This window comes from Strix aluco, chromosome 12, assembly GCF_031877795.1.
Source record: "Strix aluco isolate bStrAlu1 chromosome 12, bStrAlu1.hap1, whole genome shotgun sequence".
NCBI lineage: Eukaryota > Metazoa > Chordata > Aves > Strigiformes > Strigidae > Strix > Strix aluco.
The window spans coordinates 19,930,482-19,957,450 of NC_133942.1; the positions used below are offsets into that span (position 1 = coordinate 19,930,482).

General features: G+C 43.2%; 1 protein-coding gene across 4 annotated transcripts in view; it reads left to right on the forward strand.

The window, feature by feature from the left end:
• Nucleotides 1-281: 281 nt before the first annotated feature.
• ABHD2 (abhydrolase domain containing 2, acylglycerol lipase) overlaps nucleotides 282-26,969 on the forward strand; it is a 43,141-nt gene continuing 16,453 nt past the window's right edge. Inside the window, exons 1-5 of one of the 4 annotated variants that reach the window (XM_074837752.1) lie at nucleotides 282-348; nucleotides 11,585-11,671; nucleotides 12,532-12,732; nucleotides 21,758-21,933; nucleotides 23,508-23,675. In XM_074837752.1, coding sequence (XP_074693853.1) covers nucleotides 12,539-12,732; nucleotides 21,758-21,933; nucleotides 23,508-23,675 — 538 coding nt within the window. In that variant the 5' untranslated portion in view covers nucleotides 282-348; nucleotides 11,585-11,671; nucleotides 12,532-12,538. Of the gene's footprint in view, nucleotides 349-1,162; nucleotides 1,353-1,872; nucleotides 1,893-11,584; nucleotides 11,672-12,531; nucleotides 12,733-19,509; nucleotides 19,612-21,757; nucleotides 21,934-23,507; nucleotides 23,676-26,969 lie in introns of those variants that run through there. The other 3 variants (XM_074837754.1, XM_074837755.1, XM_074837756.1) reach the window with 3 other exon arrangements.

Genomic DNA, 26,969 nt, shown 5'->3' on the forward strand with positions numbered 1-26,969 from the left:
GGCAGCAGTCGCAACTCCCCACAGGACCCGGCAGCCCGGCCCAGCCCCGCCCCGCCCAGGGACGCCAATCACCGCCCTCCGCCTGACTGAGAGGCGCCCAAGCCAATAAAACCGCAGTATCCCGCCCCGCGGCGTCTCCCCCAGCCAATGACGCCCGTGCAGCCCGGCTGGAACATGCTCCCACCCTCAGCTCGCCTTCCGGCCAATCCGCGTGCGGGCTTGGGCGGGAGCGGCACGGCGGCGCGGCCAATGGGAGAGCGAGGGTGGTTGCTAAGGGGCCGCGCGTAGCGGGGCTGGTGCAGATGGGTGGGAGCAGCCGGTGGCGGCTCGTTCCAGCCGGGCCCGCAGGTGAGGCGGCCGCGGCGCTCCGGGAGCCCCTTCCCCGCAGGGCTGAGGGGCAGCGGCCGGGCCTGCTTCCCTCCTTCCCTGCCTCTCAGCCGAACGGGGCCTGAGGGGGCGTGGGGGGTCCGCTGGCCATCCGGTCGCTACCCTGCGGCCGGGTCTGTCAGGGGCCGGGCGGTCAGCGGTGCTCTCTCCTCTCTCTTCCCGTGCCTGCTCAGCCGCCTTCTTTCTGCTCATCTTCTGCAGCAGGCTTGCCTTCTGTGTTTTATTTCCTGGGGTGGAGGCGGGGGTAGCCCTGCGGTGGGGTTCGGCCTGGCCTGACTGTGGTGATCTGCGGTCCGGTCCCCTCCCGCTGCCTCGGCCCTTGCCGGGGTGGGGAGGTCTCTGCAGCTGGCGGTGTGGTGACGGCCTTCCCCGTCGCTTCGTGGAGGTGTGAGGTTGTGGAGGACAAGAAAAGTGGTGGTGTGAGCAGCCTGTGCTGCAGGGAGCAAAGGCTGAGGTGGGAAACGATTGTAAGCTGCTCGGGAGCTGAGTGTGGAGCGGGGGTCCTGAGGGGTGATAGGTGTGTGGGTTAGAGCCAGGTGAGGTCTGGCTGATGTCTGTCGGGTCACACTTTACCCCTAAATGAGGCCCTTCTCCTCTGTTACTCATGCTCCTTGGTCCTGATACTGCTGCTAGTATTTTGCAACAACTTTAGACTTCCTTTTATTAATGTGTGCTATATACCTGCTTGTTAGCCTGTGTGACAGGACTTTGTCCACTCCAACTTCATGTTGTAACTTGTGATTTACTCCAGTGCAGGGTGGGTAGATATATCTATCACAGTTGAGGTATTACAGCTGGTGAAATCCCTCACCTGACACTAACTTTTAAAAAGGGTATGTTAGCAGCTTTATTCCCACAGTTATGGCTGGAGGGATTGCATTCTGTAGCTGCATTCTCTTGCAGTTCTCTTCAGAGAATTCATAACAGCTTCCTCTTATTGTTGATGGACAGTTGTCACTGGAGTGGTAAGTACTAAAAATTCCTGTCTGCCTCTTACAGGTTGCTGTTTGGCTTCCTGGTGCCTCCTGTAACAAATGTTTGTGGATTATTAATCAGCTAACTGGTACAATGTGTTCATCTTACATGCCTTGTTTATCAATGATTATTGTGCTCAGCCACGTTTATAATATTGCTTAGGATGACACGTTCTAGTCCCAACTGATACGGTGTTAGTAGAACATACACAGCTCAGCCATTTGCATTCATGATATCTCATTTTCAGACCTTCTTCAATAATGTTTATTCCCTGTGCAGGGAGTTTTGTTACTGACAACTAGTCTTTGATTGTTCTGTTGTTTTCTTGCTTTTTCTTGATTCTGTTCTTTTCTTGGTTTGTCTACTTCACTTTCTTTCTTAGATGCTTGCTTAGTTCTTATATCGCAAAAGAAGTTTGAATAATTTCTCTTGTCTCTTCTTGGATCAGTGACCATGCAGCCTTTTTTATTATTCTAACGATCGTTTATTGCAGTCACAAAGTCAAGAACAGGAAGGATATTAAAAAATAAGTAAGTGCTAATGTTTGAGTTATTCTATTCTCCTGCCTTATTCTTAAAAATAGTTGTATTTCAGCTTTTACATGGGAGCTCCTTTGTGTCACTGAGTGAATTAGCTGCATAGAGGATGAGGCTGACCGAAGATTGTGCCAGACTGTCTTTTTTAGGGGTGGAAAAGATGTAGCAGTTGGGGATAAAACTTTCCATCTTGCAAAACTGTTTCTGAAGCTAAAACTTAAAAATTAATTTGTTCTACTCTTCTTGTAAAAGCTATATTTTTCTATTCAGGGAATGAATAGCAGCTTAGGCTCTTAGTGTTTCATAAAGCTGCATTATTAAAGTTGTCATGTGAAAACCCAGAGATTAACATGCTGAAATAGTCACTGTTCTGGGATGTGGTATTGGGAAGGAAAGATGGCAGAATAACATCATTTGTCCTTGACACAGGGATATGGAGAGGTTATCCAAATCTGCGAAGTTCCAACTGTACGTTTAGATGTAATTTGTACTATAGAAAATGGTGGCTTTAGAGCAGTGATTCAAACCTGTAGCTGTAATTTAACCTCATTTGATAATGGAAGTGTCCTGGGTGCTGCTGGATTTGCATTGCCCAGTTACTCCCCCTTCTTGCTTTGATATCTCTGGTCTCTTCATCCTTATGTCCATGCTGCCAGCTCCGGCAGTGCCAGAACTCAGATTAAGTTAAACAGGATGTAGCAAAGTCTCTAGTAGGGGTGTACATGCTGGGGTCTTTGGTGCTTGTAATTCTTGCTGAAAGATGCAGACACCAGCCTGAAACTGGTGTTTTGGACTTTTCAGCAAAAACCTAAATCATCATAGTTCTACTAGTACATTGGAGTCTTCATCTACGCTTTTGAGTTTTTCTGAAAGATCATATTTCACAGTGTGTTATAGCTCTGAATTGCTATTCTTAATGTGTACTATAGATCAGTTGAACTTCCATGCATGTATTTACCCTTCTTCAGCCTAAATAGCTTGCAAAGATTAAGCTTGTATGCAGTTTAAAAAAATCTGATCAAACTCAGCTGGCTGAGTTCAGTACCAAACAGTTCATTTAATTTCAATGTGCAAGGGCAGTCTGTCCTTCTTATGGAGAAGCAAAGTCCCGCTTGCCAAACATATGTGGGTGGCAATGATGCTAACTTAGTCAGGCAGCTATCTTAGCCTCGTTTAGTTCTAGGAAGGCTTGTGTGCCCAAGGGCTTGTCTTTTCTCCAGCTATATCAGTTGACTTAATAATAAAGATTGTCTCTGCTGGTGTTAGTCTGACAGCATCAGGCAACGGTAATTCAAAATGCTTTGCAAAGCAGTTCTGTACAAACCAGGTGCTTGAAACATCTTTGTGCCTGTGCAGTGTCAGAGGTAATGGCAGTGGAAGGAAGTGTCATGCTTTGCAATGTACGGAGACTTTTAGCTGTATCTCTAGATTGACCAAGAAGTGCAGTTGCCTAGTACTTTACTGTTGAGAAATACCTGAGTTTCTTATCATGGGTTCAGTCTGACTAAAATGGCAGTGACAACTTCCTCTACTAATACAGACTGAGCTCCTGCAAGCACCAAGCCCTTCCGAAACTTTTGATGTACTAGTTGCTAATAATTGAGCTGCAGCCCTATTCAGGACATTGAGTACTCAAACAGTGTAGTATGGGCTCCTCATGGAAAGGGTCAGCTAGGACAAGTAACTGGCTGCTAGTGAGGTGTTCACTGTTCAACAGCTTGTCCTGCCTCTAAACTTACTTACATCTTCAAAGATGCTTTTGCACAGAGATGCATGTTCCAGAAAGATTATGCTGAGGGTGTTCAAGCCTGGCTGTCCCTTAACTAGAACACCCAGTTCTGTGAAGTGTTGGTTGGGCATGTGTGAATATGAAAGATTGTACTAAGTGAAATAAGCAGATGCACAGTCATTTATGGTGAACATCCTTGCAAGAGGTAAGGAGAAAACATCCTAAGACATGTGCCTGTAATATCCCTATCCTCCCACTCGGATTCAGCAGGAGAGTGGGCAATGTAGCTCTTCAAACTTTGAGTTGCTGGTGACTGCTGTAGTGCTCATTCTGATAAAAACTTGAGTTTTCTGCAGCAGTAGTAGCTGTGTGTTGGTCAGGTCCTGTCTCTTTGTATTTGGTTCTTTTGTCCTGAAATGCTGTTGCTTCATTTTTAATGTAACTATGTGATTTAGACTTCTCTAGTGTGAGCCTTCTATCTGTTACAGTTAGACTGAGAGAATGACTCTGCAAGTCTTCTGTACTGCTGTGGAGCAGAGCTGCTTGTCGGGGGGGATGGGGGGGGGGAAATAAGCAAGGTGTTTGAAGACCTCCGAGTGAATTGCCAGCTCAGCTTTTGATCATGTTCAAATATGGGTGTTTTCAGACTGCTTGAACTGGACCAGTCTTGATTAAAGTTCTCTCAGCTGTCTGAACTCATGCTTTGGTGATAGATGGTCTTTCCCTGCTGTGCAGCTAGTCTGGTGTGGAGCATGCTCCCCCCTTACTCAGCTGAGCAAACAGCTGTGATGTGCTTGGACTTTGGGCTGCTCCTCTGATATGTACATCTGAGCTCAGGATGGAGAGGTTGGAGTCTGAGGGTAAATGAGGCTTTAACAGTATGATGGTGCATTTCAAAATACAGTGAAGGAATAGAGCAGACTCCTTCAGGGGGTTTAGTCTGTAATGCAGTTTGTATCGGCTCACTTAGCTGCCTGTGGTTTGATGCCAGTAGCATTCCCTCAATTACTGAGCATGGATTGTCGGGTTCTCTGCTATGTATTTATTCCACTTATTACCTCAAGCTTTAATGCTGCCCACTGACACCGGGTTACATGGTAAGCAGATGACACCTGCTAATGCTATAAGACTGTGGAAGGGTGTTAGGCAATATTTCTTCCCTCTCAGTACCTAAAAGTAAGCTTGACCTCTTGTACAAGGAGCTCTACCGTGTAGTTCCATAAGGCAGTGGTTAGAGTGTGACAAAGTCCTAAGTCTGTGCAGTAATCAAATACTTGTTTGCTTAAATAACATGAGGCTTTCCTTGAAGATAAGATGCAATTAATTGATTTCTGTGGAGTCATCAGAGCCTTGTCTTGTCTTAGTTTAATCTTATACATCAGGTGTGTGCAATAAAAGCTAATGCAGTGTTTTTCAATCCATCTGTGACAAGCAGGAACCAGATAAGGTGATAGACAGGGAGTCAACAGAGCAACCTTCTTAGATAATATACAAAAGCTGCCTGTCATGCAGTAGAACCATTTTGATCAGTTAAAATGATATTGTGAAGGAACAAAAGCAGTTCCTGTAGTTGGAAGGAAGTGAAAGTCAAGGCTCACTTGACTGTAAATTAGCTTTATTGGGGAAGTGAAAGACCTAAAGAGTCTTTGGCCCTGTTGGCCATAGAATTAGTCTCAGGTGCTTTCTTAAGCTGCCTTGGCATGCACACCCAACTGTCTTAGGTGCTTGGCTTCTGCTCTGAAAGTGTAGGACTTCTCATAGTCAAAAAAGGGGAAAAATACCCCTCCAGTTAAGACACCTGTCTTTCTGACTGTGCTGATGATGCCTTGTGTGATGAACTTTGTCCCTGTAACCTCACAGGACCTCTAAATTTAGTATATGAGCCAAGTATTGTACCTGATTAAAAGGTCAAATTCCAGTGAAGGCACCAGCCAAGAAATTCTTGTTGGAACATGGTGTAAACAGTACCTGCTGTTTTTATATACTCACCAACCAGCCAAATCCTGGCCTGGGTGCTGGCTCTGGCACAAGGCAGAGGGATTTGCATCAAGGACTTGTGTGCACTGTCCAAATAATGTCCTTTTAAGCATCGTGGTGATGGGACATGTCAGTGTGTCCTCTTTATTTGGAGATAAAATCTGTCAGATGTTTGACAACAAAACTGTGGTGGACTTTGCCAGATTCCTGATGACTCTGGCCAGGATTGTGCTTTATCTCTCATGGCCACATCTCCTGAAAAACCTAAGCTTAAATGCTTGAAGTGCTCAGCTAATTCTTAATTATACCCTCTGCACTTTGAGGTCTGAGACTTAGTTGGCTGTTTTAAATGGCCAGGAGTACTGAGCAATACATCAAGATGATCTCAGCATTTGCTTCTGACGTGTTCTCTTCTGAGCTACCACTGAAGATAATAGGAGGTTCTGCATGGGGTAAACTTGGGCTGGTTAGATGCCAGTCTTGAAATAAGTGGTGTGACGCCTTGCTTTGTCTGCCTAAACTGATGAGGCATAGTACTGGTGTGGCCCTAAAATCCTTGTACCTGTGTAAATTTTTGGAGACCTTAAAGTAGCAGTTCAGGCCTAAGACTTTTTTCTGTAAAAATGAAAGCATCTTTTATAGAAAAAGTGCTGGGTAAAAGGCAGGATATGGGACTGCAATAAAGCTTGAGGCTTTTTTCATGATTCCTCTTGCATAGATTCCTGTATTCATGTAGCTTGTGTGACCTCAGACTAAAGCACTCCAGGGCTTTACAAAAACTTAGTCTGACAGCCTTTCCCATGAAGACACGTTGCTTCAGAGTCATTCCCAGGTGTATACATTCCCTGTGTATGTTTTAATCTGGATGGTTTCTAAACATTTTCCTCTGCAATTAATCCATGGAAAGCTCAGCAGTGTGACATGCTTGTGTACACTTCCTAGAGTGAAATTAGAATAGTATGCTGGTGTAAAACCTGGTTTTGTTTAAAAACCTTTGTAGTGCTGACTTTCCACCCTTTCCTTAAGTTCCCTTCTCCATAATGTGGTTCTAAATAGCTTACCTGGTAGTGATAGGCCTGTAACTTCTGGTTTTGCAGTGTAGCTTTCAGAAGAACCATTAGCTTTGGCTGATATTAAAGATGATTAATTTCCTGGAAACCTTCTCTGAAAAACTAACTTCAGTGAAAACAGCCTTCCTTCTTCCCCCTTCAGAGAGGGAGGGGAAAAACCCCTTATTTCTGATCTGAATCTGCCTAGGCACAACTCTTTGAAGTAGGGTGTTTTGCTTTCTGCTTGTCTAGCAGACTTGCTTTCAGAGTTTTATTCCCCAAACAGGCACTACAAATAAATGAAACCAGTCCAAGAAATGTCTGATAAATTAGTTAACGAATGTTGTCTGCTTAATCTGTCTAGAAACAGCATCTCTGGCTCTTCTGAATCTTAGTGGGGAAGAGAGGGTATTACATGACTTGGTAGAAGCTGTAAAAGGATAGGAAAGGGGATTTTTTTTTTTTAATGGCTTTCAGTGTTGGCCAGGCATGCTCCAGTGTTTTGGTGTCCAGCTGAGCTCTGAAAGCACTAGTGAGCCAGAAGGCTGACTGGTGGGAGGGCATCTAGGAGGGTTTTGTATCAAACTGCCAGTCCTGGAGATGGGATTCCTTCAGGATTCTCCAGTGAATGTAATGGAGCATAAAATATCTTGCCAGTGGAGCCCCTTAAAGAGTCTGCCTTTACTCTTGTCTGTGGGCAGTTCCATACAGCTGCATCTTTGCTTTAGCCCAAAGCATTTCTAATGCTTCAGCGAAGTGAGCCTGCCAGGCTTTCAGTTGCTCATTAAATGCCTGAGGGAAGTACCCTATGGGATTGGCTTCCTTTAATGTCTTTTCTTTTTTAATGTTGGCTTTCCAGTCAGGCTCAGCTTCAGCATGGGTGGAGGACCTGTAACACTTGGTAATTACCAAATCGTGTGTGTGCCCTGCTGAGTCACAGATGAAGTGACTTCTGTCCCTGGAAGAGTCTTTTCTCCCCAGGAAGCCTGGAACAGAAATGTGTACAGGTCTCAGATTTGTAGTGCCTGTTTGAGGAATAGTAAATATCTTGATGATGGCTTTCCCAGAACCCAGTGCCTTTGAAAGGATAGATAAGGAATTTGCTCTACCTCTACTGGCTTTTGTTGTACTTGTTTCTATTCCTGTCTGGAAAGGGGAGACATGTTTGGGGTTTTTTTCCTCAATATACTTGTATGGGTGAGATGCACTCTGTTAACAGTAATGCTGAAGTGTTTCCCTTAACATGATTTTCAGCTTTTTAGTCTGTGATGAAAGGGCAAATTAAAAGACCCCACAAATTCACACTTGCTTTCCAGTGATTGATTTTTAAAGTTAGTCCTCAGTCACAAATGGGACTTAAGAATATTGCTTGAAAAGTCAGTCTGACAGTCTTTGGGGCTGTCATGCCTTTAAGTGATTTTTAAATAAAAGAATTGTACACTTAAGGTGCTTCAGAATAATGTCCTTGGTGCCAAGAGCTTCAACTTCTTTGTGTTCATCAACAGGGATCTCCAACCCTGTGAAGGATGAAAAGGCAGGCTTGATTGCTTCCAGTGATATACTTAGTACCTCTTGCTGATTTTTTCCTAGCCTGCTAAAAGTAAATCTAGTGTTCTGTGTTCAGAAGAGGCGAAATGTTTGTCTGTTTGTATTAATGCTGACCCATTTAGGGGAGATTCTAGATTAAAATTTGACTGGCTCAACACTGTGCTTATCTGTCCTTTTTTGTAAACAGACAAGTTTATTGGGTCAATGCAAAGAGGGTTTAACAAAACAGAAGCAAGGTGACCTCATCCCTGCCTGTAAATAGGGAGGCATTTGTCCTATGTGATTAGAGGCAGAGCTCTCAAATCATAGAACGCTTTTGGCTTGGAAGGGACCTTTTAAAGGCTTCGTTGGTGACCTGCACAGCTTTAACAGTTTTACTGACTATACCACACTCCCATGAACCTGCCAAGGCAAGCACCATGTGCTTACAATGGTGGAAGCAACCACTGGGTGACTGGAAACATGTACCATGCCCCAGGCCACTGCCCAGAACACTGTCCTGGGCCTTGAAAAGCAAGCTTTAGGGTGGCATGGCACCCCAGAAAGAACAGTGGAACTCATTTCTGATACAACCTCATAGACACCTGGGCCAAAGAGCATGGCATTGAGTGGGTATAGCACATCCCCTATCATGCACCAGCCTTGGGGAAAATCAAATGATACAGTGAAGTGTTAAAGACTACACTGAGAGCAACGGGTGGTGGGACCTTCAAACACTGGGATACACATTCAGCAAAAGCCATCTGGTTAGTCAGTGCTAGAGGATCTGTCAGTTGACCTGGCCCTGCCTAATCACAACTTCTACCTACTGTAGAAGGGGATAAAGTTCATGTACTAAGCAAATATGCTGGGGAAAACAGTCTGAGTTACTCCTGCCTCAGGCAAAGGCAAACGCATTTCTGGGATTGCTTTTGCTCTAGGACCTGGATGCACTTGGTGGGTGATATGGAAGGATGGGGAAATCCCATGTGTGTCTCAAGGTGCCTTGATTTTAGGTAAGAATAACCAATAAAGTTGTATGATGTTAATTGCTATATAACCCTGCCACTGTATATCATCATTACTATAATTGTTACATGCTATATCAATGGTATTACAGTAAGAGTCACTTAGATTAATAAAGATTGAATTTTGATAAAACCAAGAGAAGCACAGTAGTGATGGAACCAGAACTGACTTCAGTATGCAACAATCCAATACCCCACAGCATCCTCCTGCTGTGCCCAGTGTCACCCACCTGCCATGCCTAAGGGACCTTTTAAATCTGCCCTGGCTGAGACAGGTCTGTTTAGGTCTTCAGAAATAACAGATTCTTAAGGAAGTACCTGAAGTGCCACAGGTTCATCCACAGGGTGTGGAGTTTACCAGTCTAGTCTTCTTGGACTTGGATCCATTGCTTAGTTACTCACTGTGGAGAGCTGTGCAACTGCAACAGCAGTGCCAATTTCATGTTTGCCGTACACAGACTGATCTGAGCTTTTAGGTAAAGATCCTGACAAATACATGAACTGCTAGCACATGTTTGAGGTGTGTATGCACGGTGAAGGTATATTTAGACTGTCTAAAATGGAAGAATACTAGTTTACAAGGGTCAAACCATAATCCTGCCTACCAACAGCTGATTTTTCTGAAAGTAACTCCAAGCTAGTATGCTTTAAGGTACTGACAGGCTAAAATGAGATATAGAAGTATCAGAAAAGCTGTGGTGTGTTTGTAATGTGAAGATTATGTGGGAAAGAAGACTGTCAGGGAGATACAGCTTAGTTGGCTCAGTTATATTGAGTCTCTAGTACAAAATGCTAATGACTAATTAGGCCCAGTTTTATTTTTAAATTTCACTAATAATGTGAAAGCTGTAAACAGCAAACAAGTTTAAAATCCAGGTGGCAGGAAAGTCTTGGGTAACTTTTGTATCAGTGTTACTTAATTTTCTAAATAAAACAGTGAAAGGAAGATGCCAACAGAACTTCTGGGAGTTTCAGCTGGGAAAATTTGCTCAAGCACCTGATTGTCCTTGAGTTAGTGATTGTCAGGAACTTGGTCTGCTCTTCTGCTGATGGTATCTCCCCTGGAGAAGCTGTTGCTCTAGGTTGCCTGTTGTCCTTTACACAGTTGGCAGTAGTGTTGGTGAAAGTCTACTAATTATGGAACTGAGGTAGCATAGTACAGCTTAATGTTGTACTCGAACTCTTCATTGAGACACATGCCAATGTAATCTTCTGTTCAGAAGAGTAAATGGCTTTTTGTAGCCCATTCCTCTCCCTCTCTCTGTGAAGCTCAGAATTGGAAAATAAAAGCTTCAGAGTTATCAAATATTAAATATCTCCGCTTTCCTCACCCTCTGTTCTCCTGCAACACGGATGGTTACGGTGGCAGAAGCTTGCAGCTTTCCAGCACACTGTTAATCAATAGCTGATGTCAGACTTGCTTTCTTCCAAAGGATTTTGGTGTAGCTGCGCTGAGTATGGAAAGTACTTCTGAGGTTTTGTCTTCCTGCTAGGAAGAAGAGTAAGGCTTTGGTATGGCCTGTCCTGTTGGTGTGTGTTCCGAGTTGGAAGCAGCAGCTGTGGTAGAGAGCAGACGGTTCTGGAGCTTTTTCCTGGAAGCTCTGATTCCCTATGGGTTTGTTGTGCCTGTAGGGAATCCAGTTCTAGCTGTAAATATCGCTTACATTTTTACAGGCTGAAAGCTTTTTCTTTTATTGGCATCATCAATTCTTGTAACAAGCCTTGGTGCATGTGCACTAGTGTTAATTAGGTGGCTGTATCTGAGCCTCCTGGTGGCTCTCACCATCTTGTTGAAGTGTGATATGTTGTAACTTCTCAAAAAAGCAAGTGTGGGAACAAGTAGAGACTGTTCACAAGCTTCCATCTGTAGGAGTGAGCTGCTTTGCTAAGCCTGAGTAAAAGTAGCAGGAAACTTCTTACAGGCTGGCTTCACACTTCAGTAACAGTGTGGATATTGCATGACGTCAAGAAGAACAGTAGCCTGCTACTTCTAGCCTTTTAAATATGAAGGGATTTGGGTAGTTTTTGTAACGGGACAATGTCACTGTCTTGCAAAGGTGATGACGTGGAAGCTCATAGCTTGGCTTTACCCTGAAGTTGCTGGTTTTCATTATTGCTGTCTGTCTAGCTCTACTCATAAAGGTGTATTTGCATACTGTAGATGAATTAATACACTGTAGGTAACTGATCTAGTCTGGAATTTGTCCATAGGCAAGAGGTTTGATGCAGGTAGATCAGGGTTGAAGTGGTTATGACTGAATACACAAATCAATTGCAGTGTCTGCGATGGGACCTGTATAAATTTGTGTTCTTCCTTTCCAGCCGAGAGATGCAGCCTTATCAGTAATAATCAGTTTGCTTTTCCTCCCTTCACAGGGTAACTCGGGTAGCACGTGGATCCAGATAGTGACAGATCTACTGAGGACTGGCAATTATTTCTAGTTGGATGGAAAAGTGACATTGGTAAGACTTGACTTGTCAGTTGCTATCTTACTTGGGTTAACAATGTGACTGAGGAAAGACCCAGGCAAAAACCTGCGCCTTCAATATGGATGAAATGTCCCTGTAATAACTGCAGCCAGCTATTTGAACCATGTGTTCAAAAAAAGCTGGGTCAGTTTAAAAATCTGAGTTTAAGCTGGAAGGATACTGTTATCTTGTGGGTTTTTAATTCTTTCCCCTGCCCCACTTCCTTTTACTCTGAAGCCCTTGAAAGACTAGATATTAATCTAGTCCTTTTCCTTCAGCTGCTGAAGCGAATTAAAAGAAATGCTGAAGTCACTAGTACATAAAGTGACCACTGTAAATACACGCAGGAGTTAGTACCAGTTGCAAAATTCAGGCTGAGGAGCTAACACAGTAGTTCTTTCAAGTTCTCCTTTTCAAGCCTGGCTTGTACATCTGGGAGGAAAACACACATCCAAAGCTGCTGATGTGTCTTTATAGCCTGGCTTTTCACTCGGCTTCTATTTGAGCCGGATTGTCTTGGCCAAGATCCGGAAAGTATTGACTGTCTGCAGGCTCTAGGGTCTGACACCTGAGACACTGTTGCAATTCTAGTGGAGCACTGATTAGACATAAATCTCCTTTCCAACTGATCATCCAGTTTCTATTTCTTGTGGTGGTCAGGGTTTTTAGAGCAGTACAAAATAAACTTCCTTTCACCTTAAAAGTTGCTAGTCTGAGTTGATATGCTAAGATTTTTGTAGTGGTGTGAACTGACAAATTTAGTTCGTTAGCACAATGTTATGTTTAACATGGGCCTTGATATTTATATCCAACAGTATATTGCAAAAAGCTTTAATATTGTTCTTTATTTCCAGGTTCAAAATGAGTGCAATGTTGGAAACCCCTGAGCTGCCGGCGGTGTTTGATGGGGTGAAGCTAGCTGCAGTTGCTGCTGTTCTGTATGTTATTGTTCGCTGCTTGAATTTAAAAAGCCCAACTGCCCCTCCTGAGCTCATTTACCAGGACTCTGCTTTGGCCCGCTTTCTACTCAAATCCTGCCCACTTTTGACCAAAGAGTAAGTAGTATATTTTTTTCCATGTTGACCTCTGTAAGAGGGAGAAGAGCTGCACATAACCACTCTTCTGCCTAGTGTTTCTTAAACCTGAGTGCAAATGAATGTCAGGGTATTCTCTTGGGAAAATAAACGCGTTCCAAGTGAAGCATTTCATTATTGTTAGTGTCCCAGGTACCTGGGTTAGGTCCAAGTTGTCTTGTGCAGGGCTACTCATGAATGTATGGAAACAGTCATCCCTGCCCCTCTATATAGTAGTTATATACTAATATTGTACTATACCAGCACTATATAGCCCACTATCTATATAATGGGGTGGGATGGATGAATGCAGTCAGCACTTCCTGTTCATGTAATCTCCTTTCTGTTAGGGGAGAAATGTGTCGGGGATCACAGGAAAGAAATGTTTTCATGGTGTGTCTGTGCACTTATAATGAACACAGGGATGGCTATTAGTTTTAAAGTGTCCACTCTTATTTGAAGTGCCTTAAGTTGCTTGAAGACTAATGAAATCTATTACTGGGTAGAGCACATCATCATAACTAGTTTAATACAGTAATGACATACTGGCCAGCTCTAAGCCTGTTGAATCCACTTTTGAATTGACCTTATGTCAACTATCTATTTGAGCAGCCTGATCCTTGCCCTCCCATCCTAGGACCTCCAGAAGCAGTGCAGCTGCCCTTACCTTCATCAATAATATGAAACATTTGCTACAATTTCATGAGGTTTTTGAGGGACAAGGACTTTGATTACAGTATTTCTCTTCTGTGATCACTTTGAAAACTTGCAAGTCCTATTTAGAAGCCCTAAATACATCAATTATCTAGTAAGCGCTGAGTGCAGTTGCATGAACCTTCCTTTTCAGAGCTCAAAAGTCAAGCTGACTTAATGATAGTCATTCTAGGGGAGATGAGAGGCTTTTAGTGGTGCTGTTAGGTGCCTTGATTACATACGGTGTAAGATCTTAGGCCATAGGGTCTGTAAACTCTTAGAGAAAATAAAGCATTATCCATTTGAAATAGGAGCCCAAAGAGGATTCCCTGACGCACTCAGAGTTTGGTAGTAACATAAGTGTATGTCGAAGCTGAGCATTGAAATTGGATTCTCAATTATGGCTAGTGCCTTAACTGCAAAGCAGTTGCTTCCCTAAAAAATACCAAGTAACTAGAACCTCCTTAGTGTATCTTACACTTGTCATCCCAGCGTTGGCACTCCAGATTGACATGTCCCTACTCATGAAGCTGTGCTGATTACCAGTCTTGAAGCATATTAGCATCAGGCTAATCTTCAGAAACAGATTGTAAGCTAATTCAGAGTCCACTTTACTCCTATTTTGGCTCTGTTCTCATGGCACAAGCTCCTAGCACTACTGTATTAGAGGCATGTTTTTGCCTTTCACTCGGTTGGAGAACAAAGCATTCCCAAAGAAGTGAAAATGCAGAACATGTCTAAAAATTGCAATACATCTGTTGTGCATTAATTGTGGGAGCTGAAGAGCTGCTTGCAGAACCCTAGTATTGTGTTAATAGCAAACAACCCGAGATTGCACACTTTCTCTGGATCAGCTCAGGCTTGCCAACTTCTCTGAAAACTGTAGCAGTGATTTCCAACACATGGTTTTTGGGCAGAACATTGCCTGAAAGGCTTGCATGACCCCAGGAAACAAACTCATCCGAAACAAACTAGAACAAAATGTGTCAATAGATAGTTGTTCAGTCTGTTGCCTGCATACCTCTGCTGGGGAGACAGGAATATAATTGCTGTTGGGAATTGAAAGGGTTTACAGGAAAGACAGCTCTAAGATGTGTATGTGATTTTCTTTTTGCTATTCTAGTGATGTTATCACAGACTTTTTTCAATACAGAAATGGAAAAAAAATCAAATGCTGTCTTCAGGCATGAAAATCACCTGGAGACTAAAGGGGAACAAATGGATTTAAATTCCTGCAATTATGCATGAAATAGTTTGTAGGACTAATTAGCAAAAAGCTATGTGAAAACAGCTTGTGCCATACTCCACTGAAAAAAATCTTGCAAGGCTTTGATTACTTGCTAATTATTCAGAGTGTTAGGAAAGCTGATTAAGCAGCTTTTTGCAAATTCTACCATGAAAGCGAAATAAGTAGCCCAACAGTCCCTCCTGTTATATCAGTACTGGGTTTGTTATAAGATCTGTTATAAGAGCAATTTTTCTATACAGCTGCAAACTGGCTTTCAGACTTGGTTTGTTCAGCTCCCTTATGCTTAAGGGAGGAACGGGTAAGGATATTGCTGAAAAAACTGGGTGGCAGGGCGAAAGCAGAAATAAGCAAAGTTATTCTATCTGTGCAGCTGTTCAAAAATACTTGGACAAAACACTTCTGGATTTTTTTCTCCTTCATGGCACCATCCTCACCTATGAACTTATTCAATGCATTGAAACTGTAGTGTTATTCAGTAAGCCAAGTGGTAGTGGATGAATAATTTAAAAGCTTTGAATAGTAAAACTGCCTGAAATGGCTGCATGCCAGGTACCTTGTTCTTGCAGATGTTAGTACTGCTTTTTACAGTTCTCTAAACTGCTAGAAGCTTTCTCCATATCCATCAAACACTGGTAAGCAAGGGACTCTGTCTTCCTAGAGCTCGTGTTTTCTTACCTCTTTATTTCCCTTCCTCTACCCTGTCCAGCTCTGTACTTTGGCTTACCAAGTGAAGTAGCATAATCAGACCCTTTTTCATTCAAAGAGCTGCTGCTTGCATGGAAGCTCTTGCAAATCAGCACAGCTCTTGGTTCCCTTGAGCACTTGGGCCTAACCCCTGGCTGCAGCTGTCTCCTTTTCCTGTCTTTCAAATTGGTACAGAAAGTCTGCCATCTGCTCTCTTGTTTCTGTAGAAATGCAGCATTGGCTCTTTGATTCATGAGGACAAATTTGGCCAGTGCTTGCTGAACTGGGCTAGACATTTTTTTTGGCTGTTCCCAATTTCTTCTACCATGAAATGTGTGTGTATATCTATTCCTGTAGAGGTGTGGCACAACATCATCCTTATTGAAAATAATTATCCTTGCTGTCTGCACACTTAATAATAAGCTCCTCAAAGATTGAGCCAAATGACTGTCAAGCCTGTTAGGAAACACTGTCAAAGATCCAGTCTAGGTCCTTTCTTATCCTTTACACAGTAGCCTCTACTGGATAAGCAGGCTGCCTGGTACCAGAAGACACTTTTGCACTGTCACTGCCTTTCTCCTAGATGCAAGGAGACAAGTAGTCAGAAAAGCTGTCTTCAAGCTTTTCAATGTTCTGTTCTTCCATCTAATAGCAAACGGTGTTTGATTCCTGTCAACTACTTCGTGTTTTACCCTGGGAGGAACATTTCCAGGAGAATAATAACTTAGAATAGTGTTATTCCTGAAGCTTTGGCAGGTGAACATGTTGAGAGCTAGAGAAGAGTGGCAGCTTCTATCTGTAAGCTGAAGCATTGACCTTGGGGAGAGAAGCAGCCTCAGGGAGTCTGAGTCCTTGCTAGGTGCTCTGCTGTGGTATTGGCAGCAGCTTTGTGTTCTCCAGCTCTCATCAGCAAGGAAGATGTGCTGTAATAGTCATGTCCTGTTTTGATTAGAGTACTTCTTGTAGTCATTGGAGGTTGAGGAAGGGTGTGATGGGCACTTGACTAAATAAAAGCTGCCTAAATTGAAAAGGAGGTGGTTTAACCCAGGAGGCCAGTCTGTACTTTTAAATAGTTCTGATTTCATACAGTTTCTATGGGCAGCAAACACTTCACTTATGTTTGTTTCTTTTCAGAGGCTCAGGGAACATGGAACCTCTATAAGCTGCTTTAAATTTTTGCTGTTATATTTGCTGTCTTCATCACATTGAACAGTCTAGCTGAGCTGATGCAGAAAAAGCTGCTTTCTACATATTTGGGGGGGAGGGGGTTGAACCCTGCAGACTTCTAGATGACATTTCCTGATTGGAATTCAAATTGCATTCCCTAGCATCAAATAAGGGACAAGGTTTGATTTGCAAAAAGTGTCCTTTAAATACCTCTTTAAATAACTGCTCTGTAAAGGGGGAAAAACCTGTCACCTGTTGTAATATAGGTGGCAGTTCTCAGGGTGTCCCCTGACATGGACAAATTGTAGGCTCAGCTTTCTTGCCATCAGTATCCAATGTACTACAGCACATCAGAGGTAATGTAAGAGTTAATGTTTAAAGTGTTAATCTCCTCAAATGAAATTAAGTAATGCTCCAGAAATAAGCCTGTTGCTGAACTTCCACTTCAGATCTTTGAGGACCTGAATGCTGATGCTTGCTAATAAAAATGGCACAGTTTTTATGTGCTTTGTGTGAGCTGCTTATACAGCTGCTGCTTTCCTAAATTCCCACATACTGGGCAACGTACGTGCTCTAAAATGATAATCTGCTGCCTGAGAGCCACTAAAACTTAATCTACAATCACATGTTGGAAATGTTTTTAACATTAAAATGCTAGGAGAATATTTGTGAAACACCTTGTTCTTGGGCAGTGTTGTGGGCAGCCACCTAGCAAGATGCGGGGCTGCTCTGCACAGTTGAAACACAACATTTGGAGCTAAAATGTTAGCATTTGTGAGCAGATTTCTGTAACTGGCTGTGAATTCACTTAGCCAGTTAAGACTGATGAACTCTGTACTTGTGCCATAATAAGTAACTGGTGTACCTGGACCTGTTCTCCTGTCTGCCTTATGTTGCAGAATCCTGTTACTGGAAGTTGTAGGAGCAGCTACTGGAAGCCCTAACTGCCTCAAATATTTGTCTTTACTCAGAGTGCCTGATACCTATTGCAACTGACCAAATCAAAACAGGAAAATTAGTCAGTTAAAAGCCTTTGGGTCTGGAGCAAACTAGGAAGCCATTTTTGTTTCACAGAAACTGCAACTCCCAGCAGGCTTTTTTCCCTCACCAGTGTGGTATCATGCACCTTCACGACTGAAGTGTTCTTTTTATGCTCTCCTCTTTGAATGGTTTTAGTAAAAGCAAGCTGAAAGTCTGCATAAACCCTGGATAAAAAGATGTCCTTAATCCTGTACAGTCTTGCACTATTATGCTCAGTACTTGGTCTTAGAAGTTCTTGTAGACTTCCTTATCTTGTAGAAAGATGTGTATAGAAATCACTTATAGGAAGACTTTCAAAAACAGATTTGTCCATTGCCAAAATGGATGGTCAACAGAAATAGTCTGACAGATGGATCATATGCCTGACTCTGCTATAGATCATAAGGATGCTTTGCAAAGTTAAACTTGGCCCTCAGCTGAGGAGAGCTTTTACTGGAATGCAATGATAGAGAGGCATTACTTTGTTACTGTCAAGGCTTTATAGAGTTTTTGTAGTAGGGTAGATTAGCAACTGATCTTGGTAAATGAAAGGCTAATATTTTAATAGCTGCTTGCTTTTGCATCAGTCTGGTAAAGTGAGTTTTAATCTGTTTTAGTTTTCCACTATTTATGCAAGATCTGTACAATCTGAGCAACTTCTTTCCCCCTCCCTGTTGAAGTCTTGTGATGTGCAGTCTCCTGGAGCCTGGATACTTAAAGGATTTTAGGATATCTATCTCATGGCAAGCCCACTGCTTAAAGGCTGATGGGCAGTAGTAAAAGAAAAGGTAGATGAGATAATAAGCTACTGCTTTAACACTCGCATGTATTTCAGAGCTTTAACTGCTTTATTTTTAAGTGCAAAGTGCAGAAATATACTTAACATGCTTAAGTATGACTAAGTGGGAGTAACAAATCTCTGCATTGGAGTACTGTCCTATGCGCATTACTCATGCTGGAACTTGACCTTTGAATATTTATCTAGAAGAGTGTCATTAGATGCAGTGTGACTAACACTAGCACGTCTTTGCAGGCAGTGGGATGCTTAAACTGACTGGAGTTAAGGTAAGGTAAGCTGAGCATTTTACTTGCTTGGTCCATAGAATGCTCAGAAATACTAACCTGTGCACTCTGAAGGGAGCAGACAGTGAATGCACCCTTGTCCATAGGACGTTACGCGGTTTTAGCTTTGAGGGAAATACGGAACCCATGGGCATTGTTTGTCCATCATTATGAATGGAGTCAAAGAGATTCCTGCCTTGGTTTTAGTCTTTCCTTTAATGAAGAACATATCAATGACACTGCATGTGCTATTTACCTATGTAAAAGCAGGTTAATGGTTTGACTTACTGAAGATCGCTACTTCAGGTAACTTCCAGTTAGGTTATTTGAAGGCAGGTTTGAGATTTTTTTTTTCCCTGAAGAAACCAGCTGTGACCTGAGGAGGCAGGCTGTGGTAAGCAGTACACTCTTGGTAAGCAGTATGCTTGAAGCCATGCGTCTTCATTTAAACTCTGGCAGTAGTGGTGAGGCTTTGAAGACTTCTAATTTCCTCTCTAACAACATCCTGTGGTATGTGCTGCTGCAGCTGCTGCATCTGTTCCACTGGATGACTAACTTATAGCTGGAAACTGAACTGTAGGTAAACATGATGAAAGGATTGATGCTTGCAGACATCCTTGATTTTTATTTTCCTTATCAAGGTGGTAGCAGTAATCAGTCACAGCTGTATAACTTAGCTGCTGTAGCTGGAGAAACTGCTTTCCTCTTTGCCCTATGGGCTAAGATGTTGGATTTTACCTGGGATAATCTTTGATTTGAAAAGTGGTGTATAGAAGCAGAATTAACAAAACTTTCTAACGTGTATGTTTAACCTAAGATTAGAAACCATGCAACAGTGTTGATGTCTGAGTCTCTTCTAAAAGAACTGTAAACTCTTATTATAGGTTGTATTTGACAGCTCTTCTCAAAAGCTGCTAGCAAAACCCATCTGCAAAGGACTTCTGTGAAAGAAGACAAAAAGCCAGTCAAGCACCATCTAGTATGGGGTATGGCTACTGACCTGAACTGATCGTAAAGTAAATGACTGGAGTGAGGCTAGCTGTTTTTTCTTGTGGTAGAAGAGCACTGTCTCTTCCATCTGGCATCATAGTTGCTGTTCAGAACCCTCTCTTCAGTGAGCTGTATGTGACTTGAGCAGAACCATCTGTAGTTCTTCATGTGCAGCCCTGTTTACATTGACTGTGCTATCCTGATGGATATCTACTTGGAATTGTGAGATTGTATCCACTGACTAATTTCCATCTCTACCAGCAATGACAGAGGATGACCTCGTGCAGTCCCCATCGTTGCTGGGAATCTCTGCATGACTGGCATGCTGCACATTGTTCCCGGCAAGACCCACCTGCAGCGCGTATCTCCCAGTGCAGAGATGCTGGGCTGATAAAAGATAGATAGTGCTACTAGCCTCACATAGATTCTTTGAAAAGCTTTATAGTTGAGTGATCAAATCCAAGATGTGCTGAGGGCTAATTTACAAGGTTACAAGTATCAGCTGGCAGCTTTTGCAGCCTTTATTGAAATGATATCTACTTATATGGCAATCTATTTTGTGTGTCTTTGGCAAGTGCATTTGCAAAACCTGCGTGAAGCTGTACCATGAACTACTGTGTTGCTTTGACTGTAAGAGTCTTGCTCATAGATGAGGGAAGAGAACAGGGAGGAGGAGTGTACTGCTGCTCTTGTCTTGCTAAACAGCCCTAGATCTTATTTTTATAGGAAGTCTTTTTTTTGAGGAGTGTGTAGGGAGAACAGGGAGTTGTGGATATGACACATAAGAGCTGGCATGAGGAAGAAGGTCCAGCTGTGTGAGTAGGTAGTGTCAGAGCACAAAGGCAAGGTTTCTGTCATGTTCTAGTGGCTTACAGGCTTATGTAGTAAATCTGAGTCCCAAGCTGCCTAGTTTTCTGTGAACGGGGAAGAACATGATCTCTGCTTCATGTGGTCTTAAGAAGTCGAAGGGAGCAATTGCAGGAGGCCCTAAAAAACACAACAGGGAGGGAGTTTCAAATCTCTCAGGATCCAGGGTGGTATCAGCAGCTCTCAAGATTCTTCTGGATACCATGCTCTGTGTAGCAGAGACCACAGCTCCTTAATTGGAAGCACGTCCCCTGGGACTGCTGTTCTCCTAAACAATAAATCATTCATGCTTTCCTGTTGAGAGCTGATGTAACTATCTTTTTCAAGGCATGGGCTCAGTCTCTCCTTTGCAGAGTGGCCCAGTGACTGCCCTACCACCACCATGTGGGCAACAGTGTATTTCCTGTTAAACCACTTGCCCCTCTGTACTTAAAAAAACCCCACCTGATAGCTGGTAGGCATTGAAGGCTCAGTTAGTAGCTGTGTTTCCCTGTGTCTTTTTTGAGGGCTAGTAAGCCAGGAAAAGGAAGACAATCTGCTTTGTCACCTAGCTTTAATATGCCCTTGAGAAACCAACATAATTGGTAAACCCCCCTATCTTATGTTGAAAGGGATTTAGCATTTGTTGGAGCTTGGCCAATTTTGACAGGTCCTTTTAAAACTGTCTCAGCTTTACCAAACTTTGCTTGAGAGGTAAAATCACCCTGTACTGTGCTCCTCACTTAACTGAGAAAAGCAGTTCCATGTAAAATTGTCCCAACTGGCAAGTCTTGGCAGCTTTCAGCCTTCTAGAACTTTCTATGAATCCTGTTGTTTCTGCCACTGGCTTGTACAGTCAAGTGCTTACACAAGCTCATGTGGCTCAACCCAGCAGGCTTCGGTGTTTCAATTAAAACAGATTTACAACACTGTACAGGTTCTGGAGGTCAGTTTGGTTGGCTAGCAACATGCTGTCCCAGCCTCACTGAGGCACAAGGCCTCTGTGTATTTGGTGAGAAGCATTTGTGCACGTAACATTTCAATACAGAGGAACGTCTGGTTTTCGGCTTCTGTGGCTGCTATCAGTGCTGACTTGCCAGCTTTGAAAGCATATCAGTCTCTCCTCTTGTGTAAGGCTGCAAAGATCAGTGCTGCCAGTTCAGTTATAGCAAAAACAATTTCATATTTGTTACTATATTTGGTGGTGAAGGGGAGATTTGTTGCAAGAGTGCTTATATGTTCTCAAAGGCTTATTAACACAGTAGGGGTAAGCAATTATATTACTGCCTATTTCAGGTACATTCCACCCCTGATCTGGGGAAAGAGTGGACATATCCAGACTGCCCTTTATGGAAAAATGGGGAGAGTGAGATCACCACATCCGTATGGACTTCGCAAGTACCTCACAATGCCAGATGGAGCAACGGCCACCTTTGATCTCTTCGAGCCTCAGTCAGAGCACTGCATTGGAGGTCAGTCAACAGCTGCTGGCTGCGTCTAGCTGCTAACCTTGATTCTGTGCTCTGGGGGATGGATGAGGGCACTGCTACTTGATTTATCAGAAAGAATAGATGTTAATTCTGGTGATAGATGGGGGCTGCTAAGCGATGTGAACCAATGTGTGGAGGCTGTGAGGCCATTGTGCTGTATACCTATATCTCAGACAGCGGGAGAGATGCTACTAGACTAATTCACTGTTTGTGGCAAGAGGTGTGGGGACTTAAGGAACAGAAGAAATGTTCCATAAGCTGTGCCTCAAGTGAGAGGCTGGCAGAGAATCTGGTGGTAAGCCTTGTTTGGAGAGCCCTTTGCCTGTTAAGGCTGTGGGATCATAGAACAGAGGCTAGCTGCATGGGGTTCTTCAGAGCCTGGTATGTATGGAAAAAGAAACTAGACTTTATCTCCCCCTTAAACAGATTCTTGGTAGCCTTTACTAACAATAGGTGTTTTGAGGTCTTCACAGAAACAAACTCCATGTGCATAGGGTGTGAAGGAGTCTAAACATGAAGAGAATTCCATGAAAAAATAGAAAATCATGTGATTCCTTACATTACATATGTATATTCGGAGTGAATGTCAGCTTTCAAACTTGCTGTTACAGCTAGTAACAACAACAAAAAAATGAGTTACTGTGGCTTGACTTCAGAAGTACAATTTACCCCTCCAGTAGCTGATTTCATTGTAAGCCCATGACTCCCATTTGGCCTTCAGAAAAAGCAGAGTTCTGTTTGTAATTGTCACTGTTGAGATCCTCACAGTATAATGCTACACCAGAACAGTTACTGTTATCTTTATCACTGAAGAGACTCTGAGCAGTGCTTTCGTAATGAGGCAAAAATTCAGTGGCTAGAGCTGCTAATGTTGAAGCTTTGCACCTAAGAGTTTAATAGCTAATTTGAAGTGCATATGCTAATCCTGAATGTAATTTACTGTGCTTACTTGAATTACAACAATTACTTTCTTAGTTGATGAAGTGATATCTTGTTAAACTAGTGAACAGTGTCAGCAGATCAAATATCATTAGATTAGCCACAGAGGAGATGATGGCTAATGTCAGCTGATCAGAATGTCTGTGCTTAACAAAGCTTCATTTTGAAGATCTGTGTTACACCCAACTCTGGAAAGGAAATGAGGGAAAAATAACGTAGCCAGTCTACTTGGTGCATGAAGGAGCAGTGGACTCCAGAGCTTCCACACACTTAGCAGTCACAATAGGCTGTCAGAAGGCACAACATGTGTAATGTCAAAAACATCCTTCAAAAGGAAGAATTTACTCTTGGTCTCTAGGCAGTGCCTGTAGAACTGTTTGGGCAGCTTTCCCTGAAGTTAGAAAACTGTTCATCTCCTGTAACATGAATTACTTTTTCACATCTGTAGCACTAGAGCTGCCTAGTCTCCTGTCCCATACTGGATTTTTGGCAGACTAGTAGGACTTTTAGCTTGCTTCTGGTAGATGGTTTCCCACGGATTTGAAATAGAAGCCTTCTGAATCTCTTAATTTGCATGAAGTGACATTTACTTAACTTCCCTCTCTTTCTGTGCACAGAGGATGTCACGATGGTAATCTGCCCTGGGATTGCTAACCACAGTGAAAAGCAGTATATCCGCACTTTTGTTGACTATGCGCAAAAAAATGGGTACAGATGTGCTGTCCTGAATCACTTGGGAGCCTTACCAAATATTGAGCTCACTTCTCCACGAATGTTCACATACGGTAGGTACTTTATGGCAGCTGGGGACTTATTTTCAAGCTTGGGGAATTTCTAAGGCTCGATCAGCCTCCTTCAGCATAACACAACTGCTGTATCTGAGGCTAATAATTTGGTACTGTTTCTTAGGAACTAAACTGAATTTACATGTGAAGAAGAGGGGGAGCTAATACTGGGATTCACTTTTCCTTCTCTTTTCTCCCAGCTCTTACACATGTATCCTAATCAAGGAGGCAGTTTTTTGGAAAGAAAACTTTTGGGAATCCTAATCAAGGAGACAGGTTTTTTTTGGGAAGAAAACTTTTGGGGAAAGAAAAAAACCTCTTGTGGCTAATAAGAGCCTGCTCAAATGATTTCAGAAATGCTGAAATGTCAGTTTAGTGGAATGTGAAACAAACCTGGCTCTGAAGGATAAACACTACTTCTGAGGCTTTGTAGAATGTACTGAGGAGTTTGTACCAGCCTATCCAGAAAGTACATTTCTATCCTAGGATGAGTGACACTTGAGGATTGATCCCTGAATAACACAAATGTCAAAGAACAGCAACAAGTCTAGAATATGACTGTAAAGCTACAGAAATGGTAGTGCTTAACTGCCATGAATTTGGGCTTTCACCTTGAGTATAAGAAAATCTTTCTTAACCTAGAAATTAAAATGAATAAAGGATTTGGAACTGTGTTAAGGGTGACTCCAGCTGTACTTAACTGCCCTGTTAGTAACATGATCTTTGTAGAATGTGGCCTTCTTGACTGTGACCTGATCTGCTTGTTCCTAAGCTCTCTTGAGCCCTCATGTCCCTCTTTACTGCAGATATCTATAGGTACATTATGTCAGGAGTCAATTGTGGGCTTAACAGATTGGTGTTAGGTTTCTTTTTCTTTTTGAAAGATAACTAAAATACTGCTAAGAGTTTGTATTCACAGTTTGAATGTTTATGTTGAACAGCTGAATTGCCAGAATAAAAATATTGTGTTTTGAGATTCTGAGTCTGGCAGGCAAATAGGCTGTAATGTTTTGTTGCTTGTTTTATAGTTTTTAAACCTGTTCCTTAGTGGAAAACATTTCAGGAATACTAAGTACCTCAATTTGTATTGAGGCCCTAGGCTGTTAATGGCTTCAAGCCTACCATGTCTTGGGAACTGAGCTTGGCCTCATTAAAGCATTTGGGGTTTTTTTTGATAGAAGTTGAGAGTGTTCCTCCATAGAGTTTTGCTTTAGGCCTTAGGGAGCTATTCTGTAGTGCACCTCTTGAGATATACCTTTCTGAGCCTTTTATAGCCTTGAAAGGGGCAAGGAATGCCTAGCATTTCCTTAGAGTGAGATGGTAAATCATAGAATGGTTTGGGTTGGAAGGGACCTTAAAGATCATCTAGTTCCAACCCCCTGCCATGGGCAGGGACACTTTCCACTAGACCAGGTTGCCCAAAGCCCCGTCCAACCTGGCCTTGAGCACTGCCAGGGAGGGGGCAGCCACAGCTTCTCTGGGCAACCTGTTCCAGGGCTTCACCACCCTCACAGTAAAGAATTTCTTCCTTATATCTAATCTGAATCTACCCTCTTTCAGTTTAAAACCGTTACACCTCATCCTGTCACTACACTCCCCGATAAAGAGTCCCTCCCCATCTTTCCTGTAGCCCCTTTAAGTACCGAGAGGCTGCTATAAGGTCTCCCCAGAGCCTTCTTTTCTCCAGGCTGAACACCCCCAACTCTCTCAGCCTGTCCTCACAGGGGAGGTGCTCCAGCACCCTGATTACCTTCATGGTCTTGTCTGGACCCGCTCGAGCAGGTCCATGTCCTTCTTATATTGGGGGCCTCAGAGCTGGACTCAGCACTGCAGGTGGTGGATCTCACAAGAGTGTAGTAGAGGGGGAGAATCCCCTCCCTTGACCTGCTGGCCACGCTTCTCTTGATGCAGCCCAGGACACAGTTGGCTTTCTGGGCTGCGAGTGCATGTTACTGCCTCATAGGCAGTTTTTCATCCACCAACACCCCCAAGTCCTTCTCCTCAGGGCTGCTCTCAATCCACTCCTCGCCCAGCCTGTATTTGTGCTTGGGATTGCCCCGACCCATGTGCAGGACCTTGCACTTGGCCTTGTTGAATTTCATGAGGTTTGCCCGGGCCCACCTCTCCAGCCTGTCCAGGTCCCTCTGCATGGCACATCCCTTCCCTCCACACAGCTCGGTGTCGTTGGCAAACTTGCTGAGGGCGCACTCAATCCCACTGTCCATGTCTCCAACAAAGATGTTAAACAGCACCAGTCCCAACACCAACCCCTGAGGAACACCATTTGTCACTGGTGTCCACTTGGACATTGAGCTGTGGACCGCAACTCTTTGAGTGTGACCATCCAGCCAATTCCTTATCCACCGAGTGGTCCCTCCCTCAAATCCATGTGTCTCCAGTTTAGAGACAAGGATGTCACGTAGAACAGTATCAAAAGCTTTGAGCTTTGCACAAGTCCAAGTAGATGATGTCAGTTGCTGTTCCCTTATCCACTAGCACTGTAACTGTATCATAGAAGGCCACCAAATTTGTCAGGCATGATTTTCCCTTAGTAAAGCCATGGCAGAGTTGCTTAAGTGGAGTGCCAGCAAAACCATGAGAAGACTTTACTCTGCCTCCAGCCCAAATATCCCAGTGTCCATCTAGCTTTTGCTGGATTCCTGACATATTTGTTGAGGAGCAAGTAGCCTAAACTTGGGATTCATGGAATCCTCCAGCCTTTACATCAAGCTTGACTGCTTGTTATTCTAGTTCTAGATTTCTGAAGTAGTTACCAGCTGCCCTCAAATCATGAAGGTCAAAAACTAAAGTATTTTGACTGCTGGCTTTTTGCAGAGGAAAATAGAGCAATGCAGCATGTATGATCTTGAGGAAAATTGCTCATTAAGAATGTTCACAAGGAAGTGCCCAAGCCCTGCAAAATGCTCAGCCTGAAGCTTGTTGTTACACTGAAGTAAACATAAACCCTGGTGCTCAGTCTGCTCCAGAGCTAGCTAAAACCTGAGTGATGTCTAGCAAGGATGCTACAGATGGGGTGGGGGCATACTGGAGCAGTGTTAGGTTGGCAGAGGATAGAATCCCAACTCTTAGGATTTATCTCCCTGGACAAGTTCCACAGGATAGAGCTGAGTTTCTGACTCTGGACAGGAATAAACAGCTGGAGTTTTATTTCTGTTGTTCGTGTGATGCCTCCTCTGTGGTTTGCAGTCTTAAATCCAATGGGAAGGTTAACAAAGGGCATAGACAGTCAGTACCAGTGTACTAATGTCATCAGTTTTGCAGCTGCTTCTCTTC